Source organism: Eptesicus fuscus, chromosome 6, assembly GCF_027574615.1.
Source record: "Eptesicus fuscus isolate TK198812 chromosome 6, DD_ASM_mEF_20220401, whole genome shotgun sequence".
NCBI lineage: Eukaryota > Metazoa > Chordata > Mammalia > Chiroptera > Vespertilionidae > Eptesicus > Eptesicus fuscus.
The window spans coordinates 100,506,039-100,533,327 of NC_072478.1; the positions used below are offsets into that span (position 1 = coordinate 100,506,039).

The 27,289-nt window shown below is 50.9% G+C and overlaps 1 protein-coding gene across 1 annotated transcript in view; it reads left to right on the forward strand.

Moving 5' to 3' along the window:
* WWC1 (WW and C2 domain containing 1) overlaps positions 1-27,289 on the forward strand; it is a 123,703-nt gene that overhangs the window by 67,094 nt on the left and 29,320 nt on the right. The window contains exons 4-11 of the mRNA XM_008147638.3: positions 7,400-7,476; positions 8,598-8,677; positions 13,772-13,901; positions 14,522-14,668; positions 16,202-16,275; positions 20,525-20,767; positions 23,432-23,521; positions 24,831-25,366. Coding sequence (XP_008145860.2) covers positions 7,400-7,476; positions 8,598-8,677; positions 13,772-13,901; positions 14,522-14,668; positions 16,202-16,275; positions 20,525-20,767; positions 23,432-23,521; positions 24,831-25,366 — 1,377 coding nt within the window. The remainder of the gene's footprint in view (positions 1-7,399; positions 7,477-8,597; positions 8,678-13,771; positions 13,902-14,521; positions 14,669-16,201; positions 16,276-20,524; positions 20,768-23,431; positions 23,522-24,830; positions 25,367-27,289) is intronic.

Here is a 27,289-nt window from a genome sequence, read left to right on the forward strand (position 1 = left end):
AAATATATATTTTACCACATTTAAAAAAAATATATATGTTTTTATTGATTTAAGAGAGGGAGATGGAGAGATAGAGAAAAAGATTGATGACAGAGAAACTTTCATCCGCTGTCTCCTGCACGCCCCCTACTGGGAATCAAACTGGCAACCTCTCGGTGCATGTGACAACTAAGCCACATCAGCCAGGGCTATTTTACCACAATTAAAAAAAAAAAAAATCTTCAGTGACTTCTCGTTGCTCTTTTCATGGCCTATACAGTGTTCAGGCCCCTGCCCGCCATGCTCACCCCATCTCACGCTGTCAGTCATTAGGCTCACCCTCTGCTCCGGTAGTCAGCCCTGCAACTTTTCCCCTCGCCCTTGCTGTTCCCCTGCTTAGAATGTTTTTCTGTTGATCCTTTTGCACAGCTGGTTCCTTCTCATCCTTCCAGTGTTATCCTTCATTGCCTCTGAGAGGCTGACTGAAACCACTCCATCAGCAGACTCCCCTCCCCGAAGTTAGCCCCAGTAATGCTCTTCGTTTATTTTCTTCATCGCATGTATCACAGTATATCTGCTTATTTGTCTGTCTGTATTTCCGTATTTGTCTGCCAGGGTATTTCAACCTCAATACTACTGGCATTTGGGGCCAGATAAATCTTCCTTGTAGGGGCCTCTATATTGTGGCAACTTTAATAAATTTTTTTTTAAAATATATTTTATTGATTTTTTACAGAGAGGAAGGGAGAGGGATAGAGAGCTAGAAACATCAATGAGAGAGAAACATCGACCAGCTGCCTCCTGCACACCCCCCACCGGGAATGTGCCCACAACCAATGTACATGCCCCTGACCGGAATCGAACCTGGGACCTTTCAGTCCGCAGGCCGACGCTCTATCCACGGAGCCTAACCAGTTTCGGCTATTGTGGCAACTTTAGCAGCATCCCTGGTGTCTACCCACTAGGTGCCAGAAGTAACCCCCACCCCAAGTGGTGACAACCAAACATGTCTCCAGACATTGCCAGATGTGTCCTTCGGGGCAAAATCCTCCCAGTTGAAAACCACTGGTCTAGGTAAAATGATTCCCTTAGAACATCTAAATGGCTGAATAAATATCCTCTTTGGTAGGAAACACTTTCCATAATGTTTTTCGAGTATGGACTCTGGAGCTGGACCGCCCAGGTCCAAATCCAGGATATGCAACTGACTAGCTGTGTGACCTCACCCAAGTTATGCCACTTCCCTCTGCCTCAAATTCTTCACGTGTAAGTGGACATAATAACAGTATCACCTTCAGCTATGGGGCTGAAAGTAGTTAACAAATGTAAAGTGCTTGGAATAGTACCTGTCATATTCTTAAGCTCTCAGATAATCACAATTATTATTTGATATTATTAATTCATTGACATGACAAAAATTTTGAACAGATCCTTGGAACCAGTAAGATTGAACTCATGATCAATGGTAGGAAGTAAATGATGCAGTCCTATCCTGTAACTTCCGGGTGTTCCCGAGAGCACCATCAGGCTCAAAGACACCACTGTTTTGAATGTTAAAGAACTTCAACCTGGCCCTTGCTGGTGAGCTCAGTGGTTAGACCACCTGCCCTCGAACCAAAAGATTGTGGGTTCAACTCTAGGAAACGTGGGTTGCATTGGAGAGGCAACTAATTGATGTGGCTCTCTCACATCTCTCCCTCTCTCTCTCCTTCTCTCTCTCTTTCTCCCTCCCCCCTCCCCTCCACTCTCTGTAAAACAAATGGAAAAAGTATCCTCCAATGAGGATTCACACACACACACAGAAAGAACTTATATTTAAAGGACTAGGGTCATCTCAGGTAACCTGATCTGAGAGACAAACCAGCCAGGAACTGGGACATCTCCCAGCCCAAGCATCCCCAGTTAGAGAGAGGCGGCCCAAGCCTCCTCATGACTTTCTTTGGGTTTCACAAGCCAGATTTGCCTTCCAAGTCCAGCTCTTCAGCATGTCGATAGACCGGTGAGGCCACATGCCTGGCTTCTAACTCAGATGGCACGCCAGGGCTTGTGAGAGTTTTGCCACCTGGCCTTGGTTGTTGTGGGCCCTGCCCTGGGGATGGAGACTTTGTTGTCACCTCCGGTACAATCTCTAGCTCTATGGGGAAGGAGAAGAGAACTGCCATTTAATGTGTACCTGTTGTATTCCTGCAGGGCATGGTGCTGAGGGCACTCTACACGTGTCATTTAAAGTAACCTCCCTCCCCACTTGCACACACACATAGACACGTACGGTCCTGCGAGATACTGCTGTTCTCATTCTACAGGTGAAGAAACCAAGGCCCAGAAAAGGGAAGTCATTTCCTCCAGGTCACATTGGTAAAAAGTGATAGAGCTAGCCTTGATACCCAGGAGGATCTGATCTCAAAATCAATTCTCTTAATTCAATCCAAGTCAGCCAGTCAACTTCCAAGGCTCTTGGGTTACACCGGGGTCCTCCTGTCCCCTGAAAGGCGAGAACTTAGAAGAGCTGGGTTCTTTTTGGACCTCACCGCGTTCCTTTCTCACTACAGGTTAGAGGAAATTTGAAAAACAGATTATTGGGAGCCTTACAGTTAAAAACGCCTGTTGAACTACCCACCTGATTTCACTGACTCCTGTAACTAAGAAAAGATCAGAAAAAAGATCTTTAAAAGCATACACACGTGGGGACAAGGAGACTTGGAGAACAAAGTGGCAATACAGGGTTTGGCCAAAGTAAATTTACAGTTGTGAGTATGCGAAAAACTGAATTTATTCTTAGGTTATTCCTTATTAATTATTGTATTATTTTCTATATGAGCAACTGTAAACCTACTTCTGCCCCACCCTGTATAATGTGGAAGCTGGAAGGCAGACGGACAGGTGGCAACCTATCTGGTAGACCTATCTGAGAAAAGAGAAAATGGGCCCATAATGGAAAACACGACAATACTGTAGTCTGTAAAGTACACCTGCAGCCCTAGCTGGTCTGGCTCAGTGGATAGAGCGTCGGCCTGCAGACGGAAGGGTCCCAGGTTCGATTCCTGTCAAGGGCACATGCCTGGGTTGTGGGCCTGATCCCCAGTAGGGTTTGTGCAGGAGGCAGCCAATTAATGATTCTCTCTCATCATTGATGTTTCTATCTCTCTCTCCCTCTCCCTTCCTCTCTGAAATCAATAAAAATATATTGGGGAAAAACACCTGCAGAAGCCTTGTGAATTGGAGAAGCATCTATTTCTGGGAGTGGAAGTGGGAATGAAGTGAGGAGGGTCTCAAGTAAGAGGATTGGATGAAAGTTGTTTCTGAAACAGACTACCTCATCTCCTCCCCAAATTGGTAACTGCCCATCCCCAACCTGCAAAAGACAGGAGGTTTATTTTTTGAAGAGAACAAAAGAGAGTTTGGACTGCAGGACACAAGGCAGGTTCACTGCGGGGCCGCATCAGACTGAGCACGTGGGTGATTAAGGGAACGTGGACAAACAGGATTTTGAGACCCCAGCCCCCAGGTACCACTTGGTTCTCAAAATGGTGCCAGGCTATTACCCTCCAGGCTGGACAGTAGAAGAGTCTGGGAAATCTGAACAGAGAAAAGAGATAAAAAGAGAAAAGATGTGAAGATATTGACATTGAGGATTCCTGGATGAAGCAGTACAGCCAGATCGTGTACCCCGTCATCCAGTCAACAAGCTCCAATCCAGCCAGCTTTTAGCTCCCCCCGCCCCTCTTAAATGTGAGCCAGCGGCTGAGATCCAGATGCCCGAGGGAAGCCTCGAATGTGAAAAATAAGAGATTGAAGCAAACACTTGGTGATGGGAAGGCCTTGGAGGGAACAGGGGGTGTTCATGGAGTAGAAAACGTTGAGAAACTACACAACTGTGAAACAAGAACAGGATGCTACATTTTATAAAAGGAGCCCACCGAGAACACAGAGGAGCCTTTGGAAATTAGAGTACTTCGGAAGAAATGAAAATATCTGAAGGACGACTAGAAAGTAAAATGGCGGAAATCTTCTAAAAAGCAAAACCAAACCACAATGAGATGAAAAATAAGGGGAAACTATAAAGCACCCGGCCAGGAAAACTGAGTAATAGGAGTTCAGAAAGAGCAGAGGAAATGGGGAAAGAAGCATCAATGAAATTATTCAGAAAAATTTCTCAGAACAAATGGAGGAGAGTTTTTAGATTGAAAGGGTTCAGTGAGTGCCCAACACAATGGATAAAAGTCAACCACACCAAGTCTTACCATTGTGCAACTTAAACACTGGAAACGATTCAAGATCCTAAAAGTTTCCCGAGAGAAAACCAGGCCATAGAAAAATGATTAGGACTCAGAATAGCTCTGGGCTTCTGAATGGTGACACTGGAAACCTAAAAGACGATAGAGCAATGCCTTAAAAAATTTAAGGACAATCATTTCCGACCTAGAATTTTATATCCAGCAAAACTACTTATTTATAAACTAGTATAGGATAGAATTAAGATATTTTTAGAGATGCAAGATTTCAAAAAATTTCCTTCTCATTTTGATGTCCTGCCAAAATGAGGGGGTAGGCCTCAGAGGGGAAGACATGGTATTCAGGAAAGAAGAGAGTGGCAAGGAGGGGATCCCAGCATCCCAACTGTGCACAGAGAGCAAGCAGCTCACTCTGAAACCAGCACACGCCTTGTCCATACAGAGCCAAAAAGAGGAGTGGGGTGTACTGGCTTGGACTCTGTGAGAGGAGATTTAGATAACTGGCAGAGTGTGAGGTTGAATCAGTGGTAAGTTTGTAGGCAGTCATAAAAGTGACAATTACTAACTCTAGAAATAATAAATGTGCTGGAAAGAAAAAGGAAGCAACGTCGACTACGTGCTTCTGCCCCAAATAGTGTTTACAGAGTGAATGTAATGCAAACACTGAAGATTGCTTCCACCCAAACGATGTGTGGTATAGGGGCTGGGAAAGGGAGGAACCTAAGCCTCCATCCTCCAGAGAGACAAGTTTAAAAATAATACCTAACACTGAAAAAATCTAGAAGCAGCAAAACACACATATTATTAGACACAAGAAACTGGCTGAACATGTTTAAATGGTTCCCTTTTAGGGAGTGAGATATGGTGATAGGGTCCTATGAAATGCATATATGTGTGTGTGTGTGTGTGTGTATACATATAAATATATATATATATATATATATATATATAGCAAAACCTGTACTGTGTTGGACCATTAAACTGTGTTCATATACAGGATGAGGCAAAAAAGTAGATTTACATTTGTGAGTACATGAAATAGTTCTTGTATTATTATTATTATTATTATTATTATTATATTTTTTATTTTTTTGTTTTGTTTTTTAATTAAATATATTTTTTATTGATTTCAAAGACTTAGGGAGAGGGACAGGGAGATAGAAACATCAATGATGAGAGAGAATCATCAATCAGCTGCCTCCTGACGCCCCACAGTGGGAATCGAGCCGCAACCTGGGCATGTGCCCCAACCGGAATCAAACTGTGACCTCCAGGTTCATAGGTTGATGCTCAACCACTGAGCCACAAGGCTGGGCTTATTATTTTTAAAAAAATATATGTTTTTATTGATTTTAGAGAGAGGAAAGGGAGAGGGAGAGAGAAACATCGATAGGCTGCCTCCTGCACCCCCCCTACTGGGGATCGAACCCCCAACCTGGGCATGTACGCTGACCAGGAATCAAACCGTGACCTCCAGGTTCATAGGTTGATGCTCAACCACTGAGCCACAAGGCTGGGCTTATTATTTTTAAAAAAATATATGTTTTTATTGATTTTAGAGAGAGGAAAGGGAGAGGGAGAGAGAAACATCGATAGGCTGCCTCCTGCACCCCCCCTACTGGGGATCGAACCCCCAACCTGGGCATGTACGCTGACCAGGAATCAAACCGTGACCTCCTGGAATTGTGACCTCCAGGAATCAAACCAGTGGGACTAGGCTCAACCAACTGAGCCACATTGGCCAGGGCTCTTGTATTATTATTTATTTCCTAGAGGCCCGGTGCACGAAATTCGTGCACAGGTGGGGGGAGGGTATGTGTCCCTCAGCCCAGTCTGCACCCTCTCCAATCTGGGACCCCTCAAAGGATGTCTGACTGCCCGTTAGGCCTGATCCCACGGGCAGTTGGACATCCTTCTCACAATCCAGGACTGCTGGCTCCCAACTGCTTGCCTGCCGGACTGCCTGCCTGATTGCCCCTAACTGCTTCTGCCTGCCAGCCTGATCACCCCCTAACCACTCCCCTGCCAGCCTGATTGACACCTAACTGCTCCCCTGCCGGCCCAATTGCCCCTAATTGCCCTCCCCGGCCAGCCTGGTCACCCCTAACTGCCCTCCCTTGCCAGCCTGGTTGCCCCTAATTGCCCTCCCCTGCCGGCCTGGTCACCCCCAACTGCCCTCCCCTGCAGGCCTGTTACCCCCCAACTGCCCTCCCCTGCAGGCCTGTTACCCCCCAACTGCCCTCCCCTGCAGGCCTGGTCCCCCCAATGGCCCTCTCCTACATGCCTGGTCCCCCCAACTGCCCTCCCCTACTGGCCTGGGTCCCTCCCAACTGCCCTCCCCTGCTGGCCATCTTGTGGCAGCCATTTTGTGTCCACATGGAGGCAGCCATCTTTGACCACATGGGGGCAGCCATCTTATGTGTTGAGTGATGGTCAATTTGCATATTACCCTTTTATTAGATAGGATTATTACATTATTTTCCATACAAACAACTGTAAACCTACTTTGCTCCACCTTGTAGAACGAGTAAAAACAGAACATTTAAAAAGGAGAGACTTGAAAGCTGGTCTCTAAGGTCCTGTTGAAATATAAAGTCCTTTTTGTTGGAGGGTTAGTGAGGGGACACGTACACAAAGGGGAAGCTGACGGCCTCTTTCTTAATTGAGTACTTAGTTACTTTTTGGTATATTTCTTTCTGGTCTTTCTAGATGTAGAATGTGTGTTTTTGTTTACTGTGTATTTTTTCCTAATTTGTTATTCTTTTTTTATAAACTATTGTTTTTACATAACAATAAATTTTAGATGTTTTTCCTTGTTCAGAATCCTGCTCCATTATTTTATTTATTTATTTAAATGTATCTTTATTGTTGAATGATTACAGATGTTCCTCTTCCCGCCCCAGGCCGCACCCCCCCCCCCCCCCCCCCCCCCCCCCGCTGCCCGGCCTACCGCTCTATTGTCTCTGCTCCATCATTTTAAATCACATACATTGTATAGTCCCCATTTTATGCATGTACCATGTTTATTTAACATACCCCCTCCCCCCCCCCCCCCCCCCGACTGTTGGACATTTAGGTTATTCACGAATACTCCTTCCTTTCTGGGTTTATCTAGATGGCCAAATAAGCCAATTTTTCCAACGTGTGTTTCTTCTACAGAACCTTTTTTTCCTTCTTTTTCATTGCAGTGGTCTCTGGTTCGTCATCCAGCTCTAAGTATGACCCTGAGATCCTGAAAGCTGAAATTGCCACTGCAAAATCCCGGGTAGGGCCTCTTGGTCTGTGGTATTGATGGGGGTCACGGAGGCAGCCTTAGGTTACTAGCCCACCTGCGAGACAGAGTGGATGCTCCGACCAGGCAGGGGCAGCCAGTGCTGGCTCACAAGCCCTGAATAGTAACAGTAGTAGCAGCAGTAGGTTGTCGTCATAGTAACGGTAGTGGTAACAGCAGCTACCCTGTCGGCTAGCACTCCCTGTATGCAAGGCGCAGTGCGGAGAGCTTCATGTGGAATACCTCATGTCCTTAGGACAGCCCCATGAAGTAGCTCCTGGCAAGATCTGCATTTAAAGATGAGCAAACAGAGGCGTAGGGGGAAGTATCTTGTTCAGAGTCACAGGGACTCAGGTGTACCCCAGAGCAGGGGGAGACAGTAGGGAGCAGTGGGGACTGTAACCTAGAGAGGTGAGCCCTGGCTACCAGGGTAGTTGAATTTCAGCTTTCGCCTAATGTGGCCATGCAGGACTGTGGGCTCAGTGTTGGCAGGTCTTCTAGTATTTTTAGAGAACTCTATATTTAGGATTAGTATGTGAAATTTCTCAATATTTAATTATTAGCAACTAATTTTTAAAAATTTAATAACACTGCAGGCCAAACAAAAGCATTCCTGCTGGCCAGATCTGACTCCCGGGCCAAGTCTCCCCCCTGAAGTTATTATATTTCTTTTTGCATCCATGCACAGCACTCCCATAGCCAGGACCTGCTTTCAGTAACTCGCGGCTCTGGGAATTGCCATCATCCACCAGAACAGGAAAGGGAGGCTCAGAGAGGCGAGATGGCTTGAGAGAGGTCACCCAGCTGGGCAGGGGGAAGGCCAGGCTCTATCCCATCTGCCGGCTCCTGTCCACTTCCTGTTTCCCTGGAGCGAGGGCTGGCTGTGGATGGCCCGTAGGGCAACCAGGCTGGGATGCCGACTGAACGGGCAGCGGCCGAGACCCAGGCAGCACTGGGGTATTGTGACCACTGTGACCCAAGGGTTGTTGCTCCGAGTCCTTATTATAAGGGCGGCAGGTGGGGAAGGGGGGCCTCCGGGCTCCCCTCAGGGAGAAGCAGCTTGCAGCTCCACGTGGCCTCTGACCTAGCCCTGCGTGTGGTCTTCCATCATCCAGGTCAACAAGCTGAAGAGGGAGATGGTTCACCTCCAGCAGGAGTTGCAGTTCAAAGAGCATGGCTTCCAGACCCTGCAGAAGTGAGTCCACCTGCCCTCTCGGGCTCCCCACGTGCTTCCCTCCTGCTCCGTTCCCCCCCCCCCGGCCCCCCCCATTCTCGAAATATGGCTCTCAAATCACTGGATCTCAGTTCTTTCCACTGGCATTTACCGAACATGCCGTCACCAAGGTTGGGGTTTAGAAAGAGAAAAGCGGAATCATTTCTGAGCACAGAGTTCGCACCGTCCCCTGAATTCCTGAAGCCGGCCAAAGTCCCTTCCTCCGTTCCGTCGAGGTTTATGAACCAGTTGAGGTTTAGGAGCCAGTTGAGAAAAAAGTATTGAGCATTTCTGTGTCCCCGTCTCACCCTCTCCACCAGAATCTCACACGCACAAAACAAAGCCGGCCCTTTTCTTTCCCCCATGGCCCCGAAAACGGAGCTTCAGCTGGTGGGCTCCACCGAGGGCACAAGCATCTTCCTCAGTGAATGACTGTCAGCACGGGCCCGATGCCGTGCACACTGTACTTTTGGGGTGACTTGGGAATTTCCAGGGAACTTGGACCAAACGAATTTTTCACTTTTAGAAGCTGAGTTGCAGCTAAGCAAGATAGAGCTCTGTTGGGGCTTTTTGAGCCCTGTTGGGTTTTTTGTCCTTGTGGTGATTGTACCAAGAGCGGTTACCCCGTGCCCAGAGCACTTCCATGTTTCTGCACGGGTGACCTCGTGTGATCCTCACCGCCACTCGGTAAGGAATGTTCTTTTAGCTCACTCCATTTAGATGAGGAAACTGAGTCACGTAGTAAGTGCTCCATCAGTGTTAGTTTACTGCTATTATTAACCACGCGTGTAACCCAGGCTGAGGCATTGGGCACGCCCAGCATCTCTGATGGGCTCTCGGGCCGTCATCCTAAAGGAGCCTGCTAGCTCTCTTGGAAGCTCCAGGGAGGACATTCAGTAGTTTTCTCTGTTCTCACTGACCTCTCACTCAGAATCCAGGAAAGTCACATCTGTCCAGACAGTGGCGTCTGTGGTCACTTGCTCTCTCCCTGATTCATCCTCTGAACCTCAAGTCCACTCCCATCTTTCTGTGGCCAGAGCCCCAGGCCTTGGATATCTACCTCCAAGTCCTATGAGTGGAGGGAACTATGACCACCAGCTGAGGGACCTGCTGGTCTTATTAACATCTCCCTCCTCCCCCTCCCCCCGCGCGCCAAGCCCCCACTGCCTGGGGTGACTCACCATGAACCTTCCCCCCCAACACAAGGTATTAGAAAGTATGGCTTTGTATTAAAGGTTGTACACAAGACATTTTTTTTATATTATAAATTCTGGTTTTCTATATACTAGTAAGTGCTTATGTAGATATGCTATTTATATATGAATATCTATGTATGCCAATCCTATCTCTCAAACCAGATTCTAATCTCTTTGCGATAAGGGACCTTGCCCTAGCTGGTTTAGCTCAGTGGTTAAAGCATCGGCCCTCAGAATGAAGGATCATGGGTTTGATTCCGGTCAAGGGCATGTACCTCAATTGCAAGCTTGATCCCCGGACCTGGCCAGGGCTCATGCAGGAGGCAACCAATTGATGTCTCTCTTTCTCTCTCTCTCCCCTCCACTGTCTCTCAAAATCAATGGGAGAAATATCCTCGGGTAAGGATTAACAACAACAACAAAAAGGAAGTGACTTTGCTTCATGCTTCTTGGCAATCTTCAGTAGTGCCACGGACTGTTGAGGACAGTGATGTGAGCTTAGAAAATGCCTGTTTTTGACCTACAGGGCAAGGAGCCCTCCTCAGGCCTCCACTTAGCAGTGGGGCAGCTTCTGAGCACATGCCTTAGGGACTCATAGCACAGGTGCCCGCCCGCCTCCCCCTCTCCCCCTCCCCCTCCGGCAGTCCTCAGGAGCTTCTGGTGAGAACCCTTCCCATTGTTCTCCGAGCCACCACAAACCTGTTTTACCACTTTGTCACCCTGTCGCAGCATTGAAAATTCTTGTCGTTTGGTAAGCTGAGCTGAAACCCCAAAGACAAGCCTCCTATTTTTTTCCCCTCTCCCTCCGCCCTCCTGATGTTTGATATCAGCCCAGATAAGACTCCAGCGCAGCTCCGGCTGCCCACGCTCCTGCCGGAAGCCAGCTGCCCGTGTTCCGTGCCAGGAACATCTGCCTTAATGCACACCTTGGCTCAGAGGGTTAGGAATGCAGCCTCAAAAGGTGGCGGCCTGGGTTCAAATCCCAGTTCCCTGGGAACTTGGGAAAGTGACATCATCCCTCTGTTAACTGTAAAGATTGAATTGGAAAATTCACACCAAATGCGTGACAGTGCCTGGCACCCAGGGGCGGCCCAGTGAGTGTAAGGGGGGGTGGGTGACCGCTAGTGAGTCGCCTGCTTGAACTTGGGAAGGAACTCGGATGAACTGGAGGCTATTCCAGGATTATCACTGTGCCTCATTCTCCTCCTTCCATTGACTTTAGGCCTAAAGAGAGGTTTTTGTTCTGCCTACTTTATAGATGAGGCACTGGGCCGGGCAAGTGGCACGGGTCGGGGGGGGGGGGGGGGGAGGGCAGTGTTGAAAATATACCCAAGGCCTCCAAACTGGTAAGCGTCAGAGCAGGGGTTAGAACCCACTACTATTGGATTCTGAAGCTCATGTCCTAATACGTCCCTTCCTGGCATCATCCCAGGTAACCCCCTCCCCATCCAGAAAACGTAAGCCCCTTCATAGGGGATAATATAGTCACTTCCTCCTACCCTTCTCTCTCTGCATTCCATGGGGGACAGTGAAACTTACCATTTCTTCAATTCATTGTCACCAACCCATTTTCAAAAGAAAAGGTTGATGGGGACTGGAGGGTACCTCTTAGGGGAGAATGAACATCAAGACGAAAGCTAGGCATGGGGACTGCCCGCTGCCTCGAGACCGTGTGAATAAGAAAGAGTGGGGGCTTGGCACGCCGCCCCCGTGGGAGCAGGGCAGCGTGGTGTCTCTCTGCATGTCCCCAAGGCCGCCCTGCCCGGGTGAGAGCTGCCTGGACAGGACGGAGAGGAGGTGGCTTCGGTCGGAGCCTTTGCCCGCTTCTCTGTCTATGGCTGTGCCGTGGCCACCGGGCTCCCGTGACTGCGGTGCTGAGAGAAAGGACAGCTGCGCAATTTGGAAATCCTAAAACACACACACCCCTCGCACCCCCTCCTCCCCCTAACCACACAACTTTTCTTTTTCCTAAAAAAAAGATTCATTCACTGTGTTCATAATGGTGACCCTTTGTTCCCCTCCCCCCCACCCCAACCCCAAAAGAGTTCCTCTCTGAGCTGCTCTCGGAGCCAAATTCCAGAGCCCGGGTTGCTAAGGCCCCTGAGAGAAATCAGGTAGAGGCTGTGCGCGGAGCGAGGGGCAGAGACAGACCGCTTCTGTCTCGCCTGCTGGGGATTCACAGCCATCCTCCCTGCCGGCAGAGGCCAGCCGGCACAGCCCCTCCCCGAGCCCCCAGCCCTGGATGTGCCCAGATAAACGGTGTCTCCCCTCACCACCCCCCCTTTGGGGGCAGGAGCGCCTCAGGCCCGGACACTCGCTCCCGGGACCCTCCTCTCCTCGGAGCATCTTGGGCGGCCTCCGCTGCGGAAAGCTCCCTTTAGACCAATTTCTCAAACTAAATCTGAGACCAGATTTCAGGTACCCGAGTTCGCGTGACCTGGCAGGCTTGCGCAGGCCCGAGTCCTCGAAAGGAATAGACGGGCTATTTTTAGTGGGAGACACAAACGGGGCTTTGTTTTCTTTCTGAGGAGCTGAAATAACGGACAGGGAGCAGGAGGGCTGTGCTGCTGAGACCAGACCGCGGTCCCTCCCTCTCTCCTTCTCTCTTTCTCTCCTGCCCAGAGACACAGACGATGAGACCGGGATGGAAACCTGCTCCGGGTCCTGATTCCTCACTCAGGTTATTTTTAGCTCAGGACAGGTTGGCGTCTAGGTGGACACAGAAAGGAATGCCCCTGCGCAGTTTCTACTTGAATAATGGGCTTGTGGTGTTCCCTCCACTGTCAAGTTGCTTTTTCTCCACCCTGGATCGAAGCCTTGAGCCTCGCCTTTGGCAAAAGTGTGACGCAGTTAAAACTCTGTGCCCCCTGGACCTTGTCATCACCCCAGCCTCCTTCCCTGGGGGCTGGGACCCAGGCCATCTCTGGTGTGGTCTGACCTTCCGAAAACATCGTGACCCTTCACTTTTTTATTTTCCCCCCATCACAGTGAACCTGTATATAGGACCTAGATAAGCCGGCGAGCGCTCCAGGCGAGAAGTATTTTAATCCCTTACAGTTGTCTACAGCTTGCAGACTCCCTGTTCACCACCCATTTTCCATCCTTTATCCCCCTTGATATTCCTCACTGCTCTGTGACATGGCTGGGCAGGTGACATTACCCAGCTTTTTTTAGAGGAGGAAACAGGCTCCTGGTGGCTGAGGGCCATGCCCAAGGTCAAGATGCTACTGGCATCCAGTGGGCAGAGGCCAGGGATGGCATCAAACATAGGACATCCCCCTACAAAAAGGAATGATCCGGCCTCAACTATCAGGAGTTCTGAGGTTTAAAAAAAAAAAAAAAAAAAGAGTTCTGAGGTTGAGATACCTGGATTAAAGGACTGGTCTATGCCAGACACTAAAGCTACTCAAACATTCAAGCCTGCCAGAGTCAAGGACACGATCCCACAAATTATTAACCCTTTGCACTCGCTTGCTTTTTTCTCGATTCCTTTATTCTAATGCTAACCGTGTCGAGTCACACTTGACATCCGAGTGCAAAAGGTTCATTATAACACAGCGTACTGAATGCAGTGTTGCAGCTAGGTGCAGTGTGCTCTGGGAACACCTGGCCCAGCCTGGAGGACCCAGGGAGGTAATCCGGGAAGGCTTCCTGTAAGAGCTGACACTTAGAGGAACCTTGACTTCAAGAGTGGTCTTGCTTCTACAGCCCCACACTAGGGACATTTGCAATTGAACATGGTCCTTCGGTGCCTTATTCCGTAGGCAGGACAGAGAGAGGAAAATTCTTGTGAGAACGAAGCTCAGTGGTCTGTGCTTTTCCCCTGGGGACACCCTGTTTCTCACCCCATCTTCGACCTTTCCCGTTGATTGTCTCCTAGAATCGACCAGAAAATGTCTGACGCTCAGGGCAGCTACAAACTGGATGAAGCTCAGGCTGTCTTGAGAGAAACGAAAGCCATCAAAAAGGCCATCACCTGCGGAGAAAAGGAAAAGCAAGATCTCATTAAGGTACCGAAGTGCCCATGCCGTGGGCTCCATCTCCATGTCTCCTGGGCACCTTCCTATGCCAGGCAGTTCAGAGCACCGAGGCTTAAGTCAGATGGACCAGGGAACCCTGGCTGTCGGCTTCTCCATGTAACAGCTCCCTTGTGGGTAGAGTGGGGATAAATCCTGGGTCATTCCTGGCAGGGCTGTGGTCAGGATTAAATACGATCGCGGTAAAGCTGACAGTTCCTGAGTATGGACTGGGCTAGCACTTTGCTCGCCTCATTCAGTCAGCACGATAGCCCTATGAGATGGGATCTGTGATTACTCCCATTTTGCAGGAGAAGACATTGAGGCGCAGAGAGGTTCATCAGCCAGCTCAGATCACACAGCCAGGGGATCTCAGGCAGTGTGGCTCCAGAGCCAGCGTCCACACCAGTCTCTCCCATGGAAGGGGCTGGGCACAGTGCCTGGCACCTAGCCAGTACCCACTTGCTGCTGGCTCTTCACAGATAAGTAGGAGGTGTGGGTGAGCCTGGGTTCCTACTGAATTACCAGAGGTGGCAAGCAAGGCACATGGAGAGTGACAGACACAGCGCTCCCTCCCGGGAAGGGGTGTCGCTGACCCTGTCCTCCCCGTTCAGAGCCTCGCGATGCTGAAGGACGGCTTCCGGACCGACAGAGGGTCCCACTCTGACCTGTGGTCCAGCAGCAGCTCTCTGGAGAGTTCGGCTTTCCCGCTGCCGAAGCAGTACCTGGACATGAGCTCCCAGACGGACATCTCGGGGAGTGTGAGTAGCAGTGCCTGTTGCTGGGGGCCTCGTGAGGGACCGCCCCCAGGAGACTGCTGAGAGGATGGCCACCTTCTCGTGACTCACCTGGGGAGCGGCTGGTGGCTCTCGATGGGGCTGGCTGCTCTCTCTCTCTCTGTCTCTCTCTGTCTCTCTCTCTCTCTTGTTAATTTTCACCGGAGGATATTTTTCTCATTGATTGTTAGAGAGAGTGGAAGGGAGGGCGGAGGAGGGGGGGGAGAGAGAGAGAGAGAGAGAGAAGAGAGAGAGAGAGAGAGAAACATCAATGACACATCAACTGGCTGCCTCCTGCACGTGCCCAGACCTGGGGGGCCAGGATCAAACCTGCAACCTAAGGTACGTGCCCTTGACTGGGAATTGAACCTGTGATCTTTCAGTGCACAGGCCGACACTCTAACCACTGAGCTACACCAGCCCGGGCTGGAGCTCCGTTTTGCAGAGCTCCTGGTCCCAGCGTGACAGCAGATGGTGGTCTGAGGAAAAGCCGGCACTGACTCCGCATCCTCGGTGTCACTGGGCCACGTGCTTGTGTCTCGACGCTGCACAGAAAGTGTTTTGGAAGAGCCAAGGGCCTTCCCTTCATACTGTTCTGCAGCACTATTCTGTGTTTCTCTCACCGGCTGGAAAACGGGGCATTCTCCTCCCATTGGTCCTAAACCAGTGCGTGCAGCTTGCAGACTGCTGCTGACTCCCAGTTCCCAAGCTCAGTCCGGTCGCCACGGTGAATGGTGCCAGCTCTGTCCAGACGTAGCTCATGAAAGCAAGAGCAGGCAATCCGTGGCTTGGGGGCGCTTTTGTGTCCTAGAGCAGGTGACATTGAACGAACCCGCCGCCCAGCCTCTGTGGCTAAAATGCTCTTCCTATCTGATTTCTATAGCTGTGTTCCCACTTGTGATGAGAAGCTCTATCCACGTCTGATTGGGTGAGCCTTAGAGCTTCTTGCCGCTCTCGACAGCAAACAGGCTTTCCCCTCTCCTCCCCCCCCACCCATGTGTCCAGCTACCTGCCACCTGTGGGCCGAAATATTTGAGAACGAGCTGTGTGCCTCCTTCCGGTTCTAGAACCGTCTCCTTGCTCACCCAGTGTTTCAGTCCTGACTGCAGCCTCCTCAGTTTTCGGTCAGCCTCCTCCCCAGTGCCCCCAGAATGGCTTTTCCTGTGTATTGGCTGTCCCTGTTTCCTTCTGACCAGCTGTCCTCCGTGCTTCTGTGGCTTGAATGGGCTCCAAGCCATTTGCGGCTGCGAGATGATATTCTGGGCCCTCAGCTTCTCTTCTAGGCGTGACTGATGTCTGCGTTTGGGGCTCTTCCCACGGCCTGCAGGAAGGAAAGCGTTTTTGCCACCTAACTAGCTTCCTTGCGATGCGATGCAATGCGCACAACCAGCTCAGTAATTGGGGGCTATTCTTAGCTACGTCCCACGAAAGCCTCCCATATTTCCTGAGCTCCTGAAACGCCACTGGGCACTGGCCACAGCAGCCACGTAACCATCCGGACTCTGTTCTTCCCTCCAGTTCGGCACCAGCAGCCACAATCAGTTGGCGGAGAAGGTCCGATTGCGCCTTCGATACGAAGAGGCTAAGAGGAGGTAATCGGGGGCTGGAGGGTCCTAACAATAGAATTACTGTTGCCGAGGGTCCACTCTTGCCTCCGTTTTACACGCCTCGTCTTGCTGAATCCTACAGAGATTATGAAGATAGGTGTTATAATCATCATGTCGGAATCCTCTCTGAAACTCAGAGAGGAAATGACTGACCCACAGACACTGAGCTGGGTAAAGGGTGGAGCTATGCTTTGAACCCACGTCTGGGAAACCTCAGAGCCTACTTATCTTTTCACCTGCTGGCCTCGGTGTCTGTCGTCAGGGTTCTCCAGTGATCCTCTGCGCAGTTTGGTTTGAAGGAACACAACTGGGGTTTTAGCAACAGGCTAAAAGGACTGTGGATCCTACCCCTGGGAGCAAGCTGTGCTTATAAACCGCGGGGTCCCTGGTGACTAGAGAGGTTCTGTGGCTTCACAGAACCCCAAGCGGTTGAGTTTCACTGCCACAAATAAAAAAAAATTTTTTTGTTTGTTTGTTAATCCTCACCCAAGGTTATTTTTCCATTAATTTTTAGAGAGAGTGGAAGAGAGAGGGAAAGACAGAGAGAAACATCGATGTGAGAGAAACACATTGATTGGTTGCCTCCTGCACGAGCCCCAACCAGCACCCGGGCCAGGGAGGAACCTGTAACCAAGGTATGTGCCCTTGACCGGAATCGAACCTGGGACCCTTTGGTCCGCAGGCTGATGCTCTATCCACTGAGCCAAACCAGCTAGGGCACACAAATAAAATAATACTCTGAGATGACATATTGAGAGCATCTGTTAGAGTCAGACATTGTACTAAAACATTCACATGTAAAAAATAATAACAATTTAAAAAATAAATTAAAAAAAACAAAACATTCACATATGCATTATCTCATTTAATATTAAAAGCAACATGTAGGCTAGCTTATATTCTCTCCATGCTAGAGAAGAGAAAGGTAAGATACAAGATATTTAATGATTCTTCAACGTGGTGAAGTCAGAATTGGAACCCTGGACAGTCTGGCCTCAAGTCCATCTTTCTATGCACTGAGCCAGCCTTACTAGGAAGTAACCCACAGGACATTGTGTAGGTGAATGAAGCCAGGCATATGCATCCATTTATCCTTAGACTAAATTGCCTGGCCAGAGACCTTCCAAGCCAGTCCAGGTAGAGTGTGGCAGTGCCCGGCTCTGGCCTCTGTGAACTCCCTGGGAGCAGCAGAACCCTCTGCTGCAAGGCAGAAATTCGACAGAAACTAGAGGGAATAAAATAAAGGGAATTTGTTGGCTTAATGAACTCAAGTCCTGGGGTAAGCCAGCTTCAGGCACAGCTGTATCCAGGGACTCAACTGACGTTATAAAGACTCAGTCTCTCTTCTTTTCTCCATCCTGCCTGCCTGCCTGCCTTTGGGTTGAGCTGCAGCATTTCTAGGCTTACCTACTACCAGGTTAGCAACCCCAGTGGAAAGAGAGAGCACCCACCTTTCCCAAAAGTTGTAATAAGTTTGGGGTCTGAGACGCCCTGGCTTTTCTGGGTGAAACCATCATTTTTGTAGGGTGGGGAGAATTAGAATCATCTGAAGGCCTAGGCATGGGTAATGTGCCCATTTCTTGGAGGGAGGTTGATGTCAGCTTTGTGGGAACCAAACAACTTGAAAATATGGGAGGAGTGACTTTCCCAAGAAAATTTTGAGAATTGTGACCAAAAGAGGGAGACGGGGGGGATACTGGTCAGGTAGGGAAAACATACTGCCTGTGCATTATTTCAGCTCCCCCTAGAGGTCCCATAAACAATAGGACTTCCGCGTTTGGACGGCCACTTCTTTTGCCCTCTGAAGGGGACTGTCTAACCCCTGGGTGTCTTCCAGCCTGTGGTGATGCCTGTCTTAGGTCATCAGTTCTGGAAAGACTAAGATTGGAATCTTCCCTCTGGGATTGAGCCATTCAACTTCTTATCACAGAGAGAAGTCCTATCACAACTTCTCATCACATCCTGCCTCATCTGCCTTTATCCAGCTTCCTGCCTCCCCTCCGCCCGAAGCTCTTGTGCAGGAGGAGTAAGGGACTGAGTCTGCCGAGGGGGAAATCAAGGCTGCAAGGCCTGAGGGATGGAGGCCAGGGGGAGGTTATAGTGCAAGGTCAGGTCATTGTATGCCACGCTTGGTCGCCTGTGCATTTCTGGGCAGTGAGTCTTGTATATTCTCCAAAGGATGCAGGGCCTGAAGTTTGAGGAGCACAGGCGGAGAGAAAGAGCCACTAGAAAGGACATTCAAGAAAGCATCTATCACCCCTCCAATGTCCCACTCGCGGTTGACCCCAGTTAGGGGTGACCAGGCCGGCAAGGGAGGGCAGTTAGGGGCAATCGGGCTGCTGCCAGACCTGGCCATTCCACTGTCCTCAGAGCAGCTGGAGAACAGCAGCGAGGGCGTTATCCCCTTGACGGATTGCTGTAGAGGTGAATATGGAATTTAAATTAATTAGCTCTAAGAATCCATGCGTGCTGAGACACTTGGCTGGGGAGTGGGCAAACCGAGAAGTATCTCTCTCTGGAATTTTCACTATACGGCACAGACATCTTGTCTCCCGCCTTGTTTTGATGAACTGAGAGTTGGGCCACATTGTCTGCAGATATGATCAAACTGGGAGTCCAGAGGCATGGGCTCTGAACAGGTCAAAGTCATGCTGTGACTTTCAGTCGTAGGTGAGCCTCTCTGGACATGTGTCCAACAGGGTGACCACCAGGTCTCACCTACCCTTTGGGGACCGGGAGAGGCTAGGACATGGTAGCTAAAAGCACTTTGCAAAGGCTAAATCCTAAAGGATCACATGGCTGCCTTTAGATACGTGTATCAGTGCTCTTAATTATACTGTGAATCTTAATTTGGTCCAATGATAATCAGACCTAATATCGGCAAGCATTTGGTAGTGTATAAAGAGCCCTGAATGGCATGTTCTCACTTGGTCCTCAGAACCCACCTCGTAGGCACAGGATTCTGAGTCTCAAAGAAGTTAAGGGACAGGGCTCCCAACTCCTTCCTTAATGTTATTAAGTACCTGCTGTATACCAGGGAAAGTGCTAGAAGCTCGTGATGCCAAAATGACTTCTTAACAAAAATTACCTTTCATCAAGAAGGCCAGAGCCGCCATAGCCAGTTTGGCTCAGTGGATAGAGCGTCGGCCTGCGGACTGAAGGGTCCCAGGTTCGATTCCGGCCAAGGGCATATGCCCAGGCTGCGGGCTCGATCCCCAGTAGGGGATGTGCAGAAGGCAGCCAATCAATGATTCTCATTATTGATGTTTCTTTCTCTCTCTCTCCCTCTCCCTTCCTCTCTGAAATTAATAAAGATATATTAAAAAAAAAAAAAAAGAAGGCCAGAGCCAAACCCCAGCTCCAGGCCTCAGGCCCCAGGTCCACGGTTGCTCACACGGCGCTGCCACCACACCCACTGGTTAGCAGTTGTAGTCTCAGCTAAGGTTGTAGGGGGCCCGTGACTGCCATTGGTTTAGCACCTGTTATCTACCAAACAGGTGCATACATTAAACATGATATAATAAATACATAATGGCTCAGTTTCACAATAATTCTGAATGATAATTGTTATCTTTACATGTGAATATGGAATTTAAATTAATTAACTCTAAGAATCTGTGCCTACTGAGACACTTGGCTGGGGAGTGAGCAAGGCTCAGGGAGTTTGCCCAATGCCATGTACCTGATAAATGGTCAAACCAGGTACCAACAACAGAGGCAGCGGGAAGATTTATTGATCACCTACTATGTGCCAAGTAGCGCACTCTGAGAGTTTATGGATGTGTCACAAAGCCTTCAACCACAACTCATGAGGAATGGTTGCTGTCTTTAGAGAGATTATGACTTGTCCAAGGTCACATAGCTAGTGGTAAGAGGCTGTTGCCTGGTGATGAACCCAGCTCTCGATTCCTTTCTGCCAGGCTGGTGGCCCCCCCCCCCCCCATCCCCCACCCCCCACCCCCCCACCCCCCGGCAAGGACATTGCCTTGTTTATGCCTCTACCCCATCCCTGCAGCGCCTGTTCATTGTTGGCACTTGTCAGGCACTGCCTGGGTCTCCTAGATAAAAATATGTTCCTGGAGTCGACATGCTGAGCAAAACGAAGTCAGGAACTGTCAGGCTGCTCGGAGGATGTCACGGCTCCTTGGACCTCACAACCTTGGACGTGCCATCTGTTACCCTGCTCCCGCAATACCACGGGCACACCAGTCATGCCCCCCTTCTCGGCCCGCAGGATCGCCAACCTGAAGATCCAGCTGGCCAAGCTGGACAGTGAGGCCTGGCCTGGAGTGCTGGACTCGGAGAGGGACCGGCTGATCCTGATCAGCGAGAAGGAGGAGCTGCTGAAGGAGATGCGCTTCATCAGCCCCCGGAAGTGGACGCAGGGCGAGGTGGAGCAGCTGGAGATGGCCCGCAAGCGGCTGGAGAAGGACCTGCAGGCAGCCCGGGACACCCAGAGCAAGGCGCTGACCGAGAGGTGGGGCGGGGGTGGGAGGGGTGGGGGAGGCGGGCGGGGTGTGGGGCCCTTCCCTCACTGCCCGTCCTGGGGCGACCAGAGGTCCCCGTGTTTCAAGGAAAGTGTTAGGATTTTTTTCTTTTTAATATTGACAACTAATCCAAAAGTGTTTTGTTTTTTTTAAAATATATTTTATTGACTTCAGAGAGGGAGGGAGAGAGAAACATCAATGATGAGAGAGAATCATTGATCGGCTGCCTCCTGCACACCCCGCACCAGGGATCGAACCCACAACCTGGGCATGTGCCCTGACCTGACTGGGAATCAAACCGTGACCTCCTGGTTCATAGGACAGTGCTCAACTGCTGAGTCACACTGGCTGGGCAAATCCAAACTTTTTAAAAAAAATACTGTGAAGGCTAAATCAGCTTCCTATGGGCCTGACTTAATCTGCAAGCCACTGGTTTACAATCTTTGCTTTCAACCTTGTCACAAACTTTAGTTCCTTCATGGTCACACCAATATGCACGCCCACACTGCACAGAGCACAACCTCGCACCCACAGGAGGTCCCGTCATCCCCAGCTTCTCATTTATGCATTCATTCATTCATGCATTCATTCATTCATTCATTGTGTCCATTACCTGTCATACAGTCATTCATTTAAACCTCCTGGCAACCCTGAGGTTGATCTCCGTTTTATAGATGAGGAAACTGAGGCTCCCCCAACATCCCTGAATGGCAGAGCTGTGCGTAGATCCCAGGCCCACTGGCTCCGGAGCCCATGCTTGCTTTAGGCTGCTGCCCATGTAGAAGGTCTTTTATTATTGCCTTCGCCCCTGGGTGGCTTCCCTGGAGCTGTGAGTTCACACAGCCAGTCCGGGGAAGCCAGGATCTCCACTCCGCAGCAGCTGCCGAGCGGGTGACTTGAAGGTCCCCCAGGGCAGGGCCCTCTGGGGGACATGCAGAGGGCAGCCAGGAGCATGTGGGCAGGAGGAGGGGAGACCCTGGGGAAGGGTAGGGACAGGCTGAAAGCTGTGAGCCTCTACAGGCGAGAGGAGAAAGCTGACTCAACAGTCTTCGCATCTACAGCTGTTTGCTTCCGGACCACGTTTGTCTGTCTGTGTCCATCCCTCTGACTCCTGCTCCTTAGGTCTCTTTCTGGATCCCATGTTCCTCTCTCTCTCTCTCTCTCTCTCTCTCTCTCTCTCTCTCTCTCTCTCTCTCTCTCTCTCTTTCTCTCTCTCTCTTTTTCTCTCTCTCTCTCTCTCTCTCTCTCTCTTTTTCTCTCTCTCTCTCTCTCTCTCTCTCTCCTGTGTCTGGAAATGGGAGTATTATGAGTCTCATCTTCACACAATAATAGCCTTTCCATTCAAGATGCCTTTGAGGACAGGAATAGTTAAGCCACACCACAGGGCCTGCCAAACCCCCGTCACAAATCAGTCAGAATGACAGACATCCCGACACCACTCGTCCTAACCCCTCCCCTCCCGTAGGGCCTCCCACCACTTCTTAGAGCGGCTGTGCATTCATGCAGGGTGCTTGTTAGAGTGTGGGCTCCCTGGCTGCACCCCAGGGACCGGTTCCCCAGGCCTGGGATGCAGCCCAGGCTCTTGCATTTTTAACCAGCACCCCAGGTGCTAAGCTCAGCTTGTGCACCTTCTGCATCCTCTGCCTTCGATGCTTGATGTGTTCTTGGCCTCCCAGCATGTGCCTGGCATCACACACAAATGCCATCTGGCCGGCGCAGCCCAGCGCCTCTGGGAGGAGGCCTCGGCGCCTGCGTGTTGCCGCCGACGGCTACACCCTGTGCTCAGGAAGTCAAGGCCACCTGACTCCTGGCCCCCAGCATCCTGTTGGGGCTTCAGTGGGGACCTGCTTTTACTCCTATAGCATGCCTCCGTGGTTTTCTCCCAGAGAAGAGGAACACAGAGGTAGAAATGGGGGCCCCAGCGGCTCTTTGACCTCTTCCTTCCAGGGCTTTGCTCTTAGGGAGGGTCAGGGGTTCAGCCATGTTCATTCTGTGGAGAGTCAAGGATTCTGTTCATTTCGGTCTCCATGTGCCCGCCTGCTGCCTGCCCTGCCCCGGGCAGGATTCTGGAAGAACAGTGCCAGGATGGGTGTCCAAGGACCATGCCAAGGCCTCTCTGCCTGCTGCTCCAGTGGTCTTTTCTGGAATTTCACAGGTTCCGTTGACCATTAATAGTCCCCACCCATCCCTGACCACTGCTCAGGTGTCTAGAGCCAGCTCTGGTCTTCATGCAGGGCCTGTGTTGAAGGCCTGGGATGCTGGTGGAGGGAGAGTGTGGTTAGATTTTTCCATGGAAATGGAGGGAGGTAACGTTGGGTAGAACCCTAATTCTGTAGCTTTAAGTAAATTATTGGACCTAAGAACAACTTCATATGTAAAGTGGTAAAAGCCATTCTTACCTCGTAGGGTATTATGCAAATGAATTAAAACAATGTCGTAAGTTTCCTAGCACAGCACTTGGTATGTTGTGGCTGATGATACAAGCCGTTGCTATTGGATTATATGGGGAGCTCACATCTCCCCAAACATCACAGGGAAATGCTTCCAGAAGGTTCTTGCGTGTCAGTGTGTCCACCTCCACGGGTACATGCCTGTGATTCCTCTTTCAGGGACACATTCCTCGGGGCTCCCCCTCATGCCCTCTCTCCCTTCAGGTTAAAGTTAAACAGTCAGAGGAACCAGCTGGTGAGAGAACTGGAGGAAGCCACCCGGCAGGTGGCCGCTCTGCACTCCCAGCTGAAAAGGTGAGCGGTGGGCAGTGAGGACCGTGCTGTCCGGGGGCTGGCCAGGTGCAGGCGTCCCTCCCGCACAACATGGAGCGCAGACCTCAGGCCGGGGCCTTGGTGCCTTGGTGGGCAACTGGATGTCGCTGGAATTTCACAGCATTTGTTTTTCTCAGATATATATATATATATATTTATATTTTTAAATATATATATATTTTTATTGATTTCAGAGAGGGAGAGAGATAGAAACATCAATGATAAGAGAAAATCATTGATTGGCTGCCTCCTGCCGGGCTCTCAGATATTTCAACCGTAGCCTTCTATTTGTTACTAGAGGCCTGGTGCATGAAATCGTGCACTGGGGGGGGGGGGAATCCCTCAGCCCAGCCTGCACCCTCTCACAGTCCGGGAGCTCTTGGGGGATGTCTGTCTGATGGCCTAGGCCCATTCCCAGCTGTCAGACATCCTTAGCGCTGCCGCAAAGGCAGGAGAGGCTCCCGCCACCACCACTGTGCTCGCCAGCCGTGAGCCCGGCTTCTGGTGCACTCACCACCAGGGGGCGGCTCCTGCGTTGAGCGGGATCAGGCCAAAACCAGCTCTCCGACATCCCCTGAGGGGTCCCGGATTGCGAGAGGGTGCAGGCCAGGAAGAGGGACCCCACTGGTGCACGATCAGGGCCGGGGAGGGACAAGGGAGGGCTTGTCCAGCCCGTCTCACTCAGTCCCAATCAGCCAGACCCCAGCAGCAAGCTAACCTACCGGTCAGAGTGTCTGCCCCCTGGTGGTCAGTGCACGTCATCACGAGCGGTTGAGCAGCCTTAGCATATCATTAGCATATTACGCTTTGATTGGTTGAACCGACGACTGGATGACCGGACACTTAGCTTATTAGGCTTTTATTATATAGGATAAGTGATACTGCATTTCCACTTATCCTTAGGATATAAAGTTTCCTTTTAATATATACATATATCTATATTAAAGCGTAACAAACTGAATTGATGTGAATTAACATATTATTTTGGGCTAGATTCAAATATGGGAAAATACCATGAAAATGGAAAGCAGCCAGCAGAGGTTTGGGAAACAGAGATACAGAGGGGGAAATGAGCTTTAAGGCAGTTGGCTTGGGTTCGAATCCCAGCTCTGCCAGTTTCTGATTGTGTTGCCTTCTCGGGATATCGGTTTCCTCTAGTGAAACGGGGGTGCGTGGTCTACCCTGGAGACTGTCAAGAGGGTCCAGCGAGATCATGCACTCTAAGTGCTTAGGTCCTGGCTGTCCCAGCCACTCTGTGTGTCCTCACCCTCCATCCTCTCCCTGCCCCCAGCCTCTCGAGCAGCATGCAGTCCCTGTCCTCGGGCAGCAGCCCTGGGTCCCTCACGTCCAGCCGGGGCTCCCTGGCCGCCTCCAGCCTGGACTCCTCCGCCTCCGCCAGCTTCACTGACCTCTACTATGACCCCTTCGAGCAGCTGGACTCGGAACTGCAGAGCAAGGTGGAGTTACTGCTCCTGGAGGGGGCCACGGGCTTCCGGCCCTCGGGCTACATCACCACCATCCACGAGGACGAGGTGGCCAAGACCCAGAGGGCCGAGGGGGGCGGCCGCCTGCAGGCCCTGCGCTCCCTGACCGGCACCCCGAAGTCCATGACTTCTCTGTCCCCACGGTCCTCCCTCTCCTCCCCGTCCCCGCCCTGCTCCCCTCTCATCGATGACCCCCTCCTGGCTGGAGACGCCTTCCTGAGCCCCCTGGAGTTTGAAGATCCGGAGCTGAGTGCCACTCTTTGCGAACTGAGCCTTGGCAGTGGCAGCCGGGAGAGGTACCAGCTGGAGGAACCCGGAATGGAGAGCAAGCAGTTGGGCCAAGGTAGAGAACACAACCACAGCGGGGGAGAGGGAGCCTCCAGGAGGGAGGGAGGGGGGAACTGTGCTCAGGCCTGGGCACGGACGGCAATGATAATTATGATCATTATCATACCATAGGGTTAATCGATTTATTTACTCATTCAGTAGGTAGGTAGTGTACTTAACCATGTTCTATGTTTTGGGCTAAGGGTTTTTCCGTGGTGGATTCATTCATTCAGCAGGTAATTATTATTATTAAGTACATACTGAAATGAAATGCCAGTCCCGTGCGAATGGATGCACATGGTTCATCCACTCATTCAGCAGAGGTGCCATGCGCCAGGCACTGGGTTAGTCACAGGGATACAGTTTTCAGGACACACGGGACCCTGTTCCCATGAAGCGTCTGGGCAAATGAAGGCCCAGGCGGTTACTGTACAACCAGGCCAATAAAAGCACCGGGAAGAAATGAAACTAGGGGATGTGATGGAGGCTTTCAGGTTGGGTTGTGAAGGAAGGTGGCCTTGAACTGGGGCTTCCACAGAGGGAACAAGCCAGCCTTGGGGGAAGCAAGAGCAAGTCTCTGAGGCCGGAGCCAGGGGTCTGCAGGAGGGGCCAGGCATCGGGGTCACCAGCAGGGCTGGAGAAGCAGGGGGAGTCTGGTCCCAGAAGGCCTGGGGGTCTGTGGAAAGGGGTTTGGGTTTTATCCTAATTGCAGTGGGGATCCATGGGAGAATTTGCAGCCTGGGAATGTGACCTGACTCCCATTCTGCATGGGGTTGGAAGGAACATGCCGGTGTGGATTGAGATTCACGTTGGAATCTTCCATGCAGAAGGCAGTGCTGAGGATGGCAGCTAAGACTTATTGAGAGAAAGCCCCGTAATATATCATAACGGCTAACATTTATCGGGGTGCATCAAAGGTGGGCGATGTGATTTATAGGGTGCAGTAGGTTACTTGTATTGTGCCCACTTCACAGATGAGAAAACAGCAGTCTAGAGAGGTGACATCACTTGCCGTAAGCGCCCCCCCCGCCACACACACACACACACGGACTGGAATCTGGGTGTTTCTCTGACCCAAGAACCCAGCGTCTTTGTTGTCACTCTCCTCTCAGCATGCGAAGTAGCCCAGGGTGTTTGTTCCTGGGACACTTCGGCGCTCTCTGGCCCCCCTGTGCCCGCCTGGCCCTGGGTGTGAAGGTCACCTCCAGCTCTGGCCTTTCCTGGCTATGACTTACTGAGTGCAGGTATATAAGACACTGTTATGCATATGTGCTCATTTAAGCCTCACAACAACTCTGAGGTAGGTGTTGCTTAATCCCCATAAAACAGAAGAAAGAAGTGAGGCACGGTGAGGTTACATGGCTTGTCCAAGGTCACTGTCACAGCTGGGAAGCGGAAGTGTCAGGATGGGTGCCAGGCCTGCCCAGAACCCACGTGAAGGCCGGTGCCGGCTCTGTCTGCCTCCGGTGCCTGCTCCTGCCTCCTCGAGTGGCGAACTAGAAGCCGGACCCATCTGAGCATTGAGGCTACAGGAATGGGCAGGAGGGCCATGGAGTGCCCAGAATGATCCCTTTGTGTGCAAGGGAGGGCCAGTGGCAGCAAAGGGGGAAGACCAGATTCCCTGGTTAATTAGAGGCTCTGCTGCGTGAGTTTCCTTAGACAAGGAGCCGAGAGACCCCTGGGCTCCCTCAGCAGGAGGGGAGTCATGCTGCGTGCTCGCAAACAGGAATAAAAGCAGGCTTCCTCCGACAGCAGGTGGCAGCTTCAGACAGTTGGTCCCTGGAGAGGAGGTGCAGGTGGAACCTCTAACAACACTCAACCCCAGCCCACACTCAGGCCCCAGCCAGGTGCCAGGAGTGACTCCCCTCCCCTCCCCCACAGCGTCCTTCAGGCCGTGGGCCAGAGACAGCCCCTCTTAGGATGGTGTTTCCGTCATGCC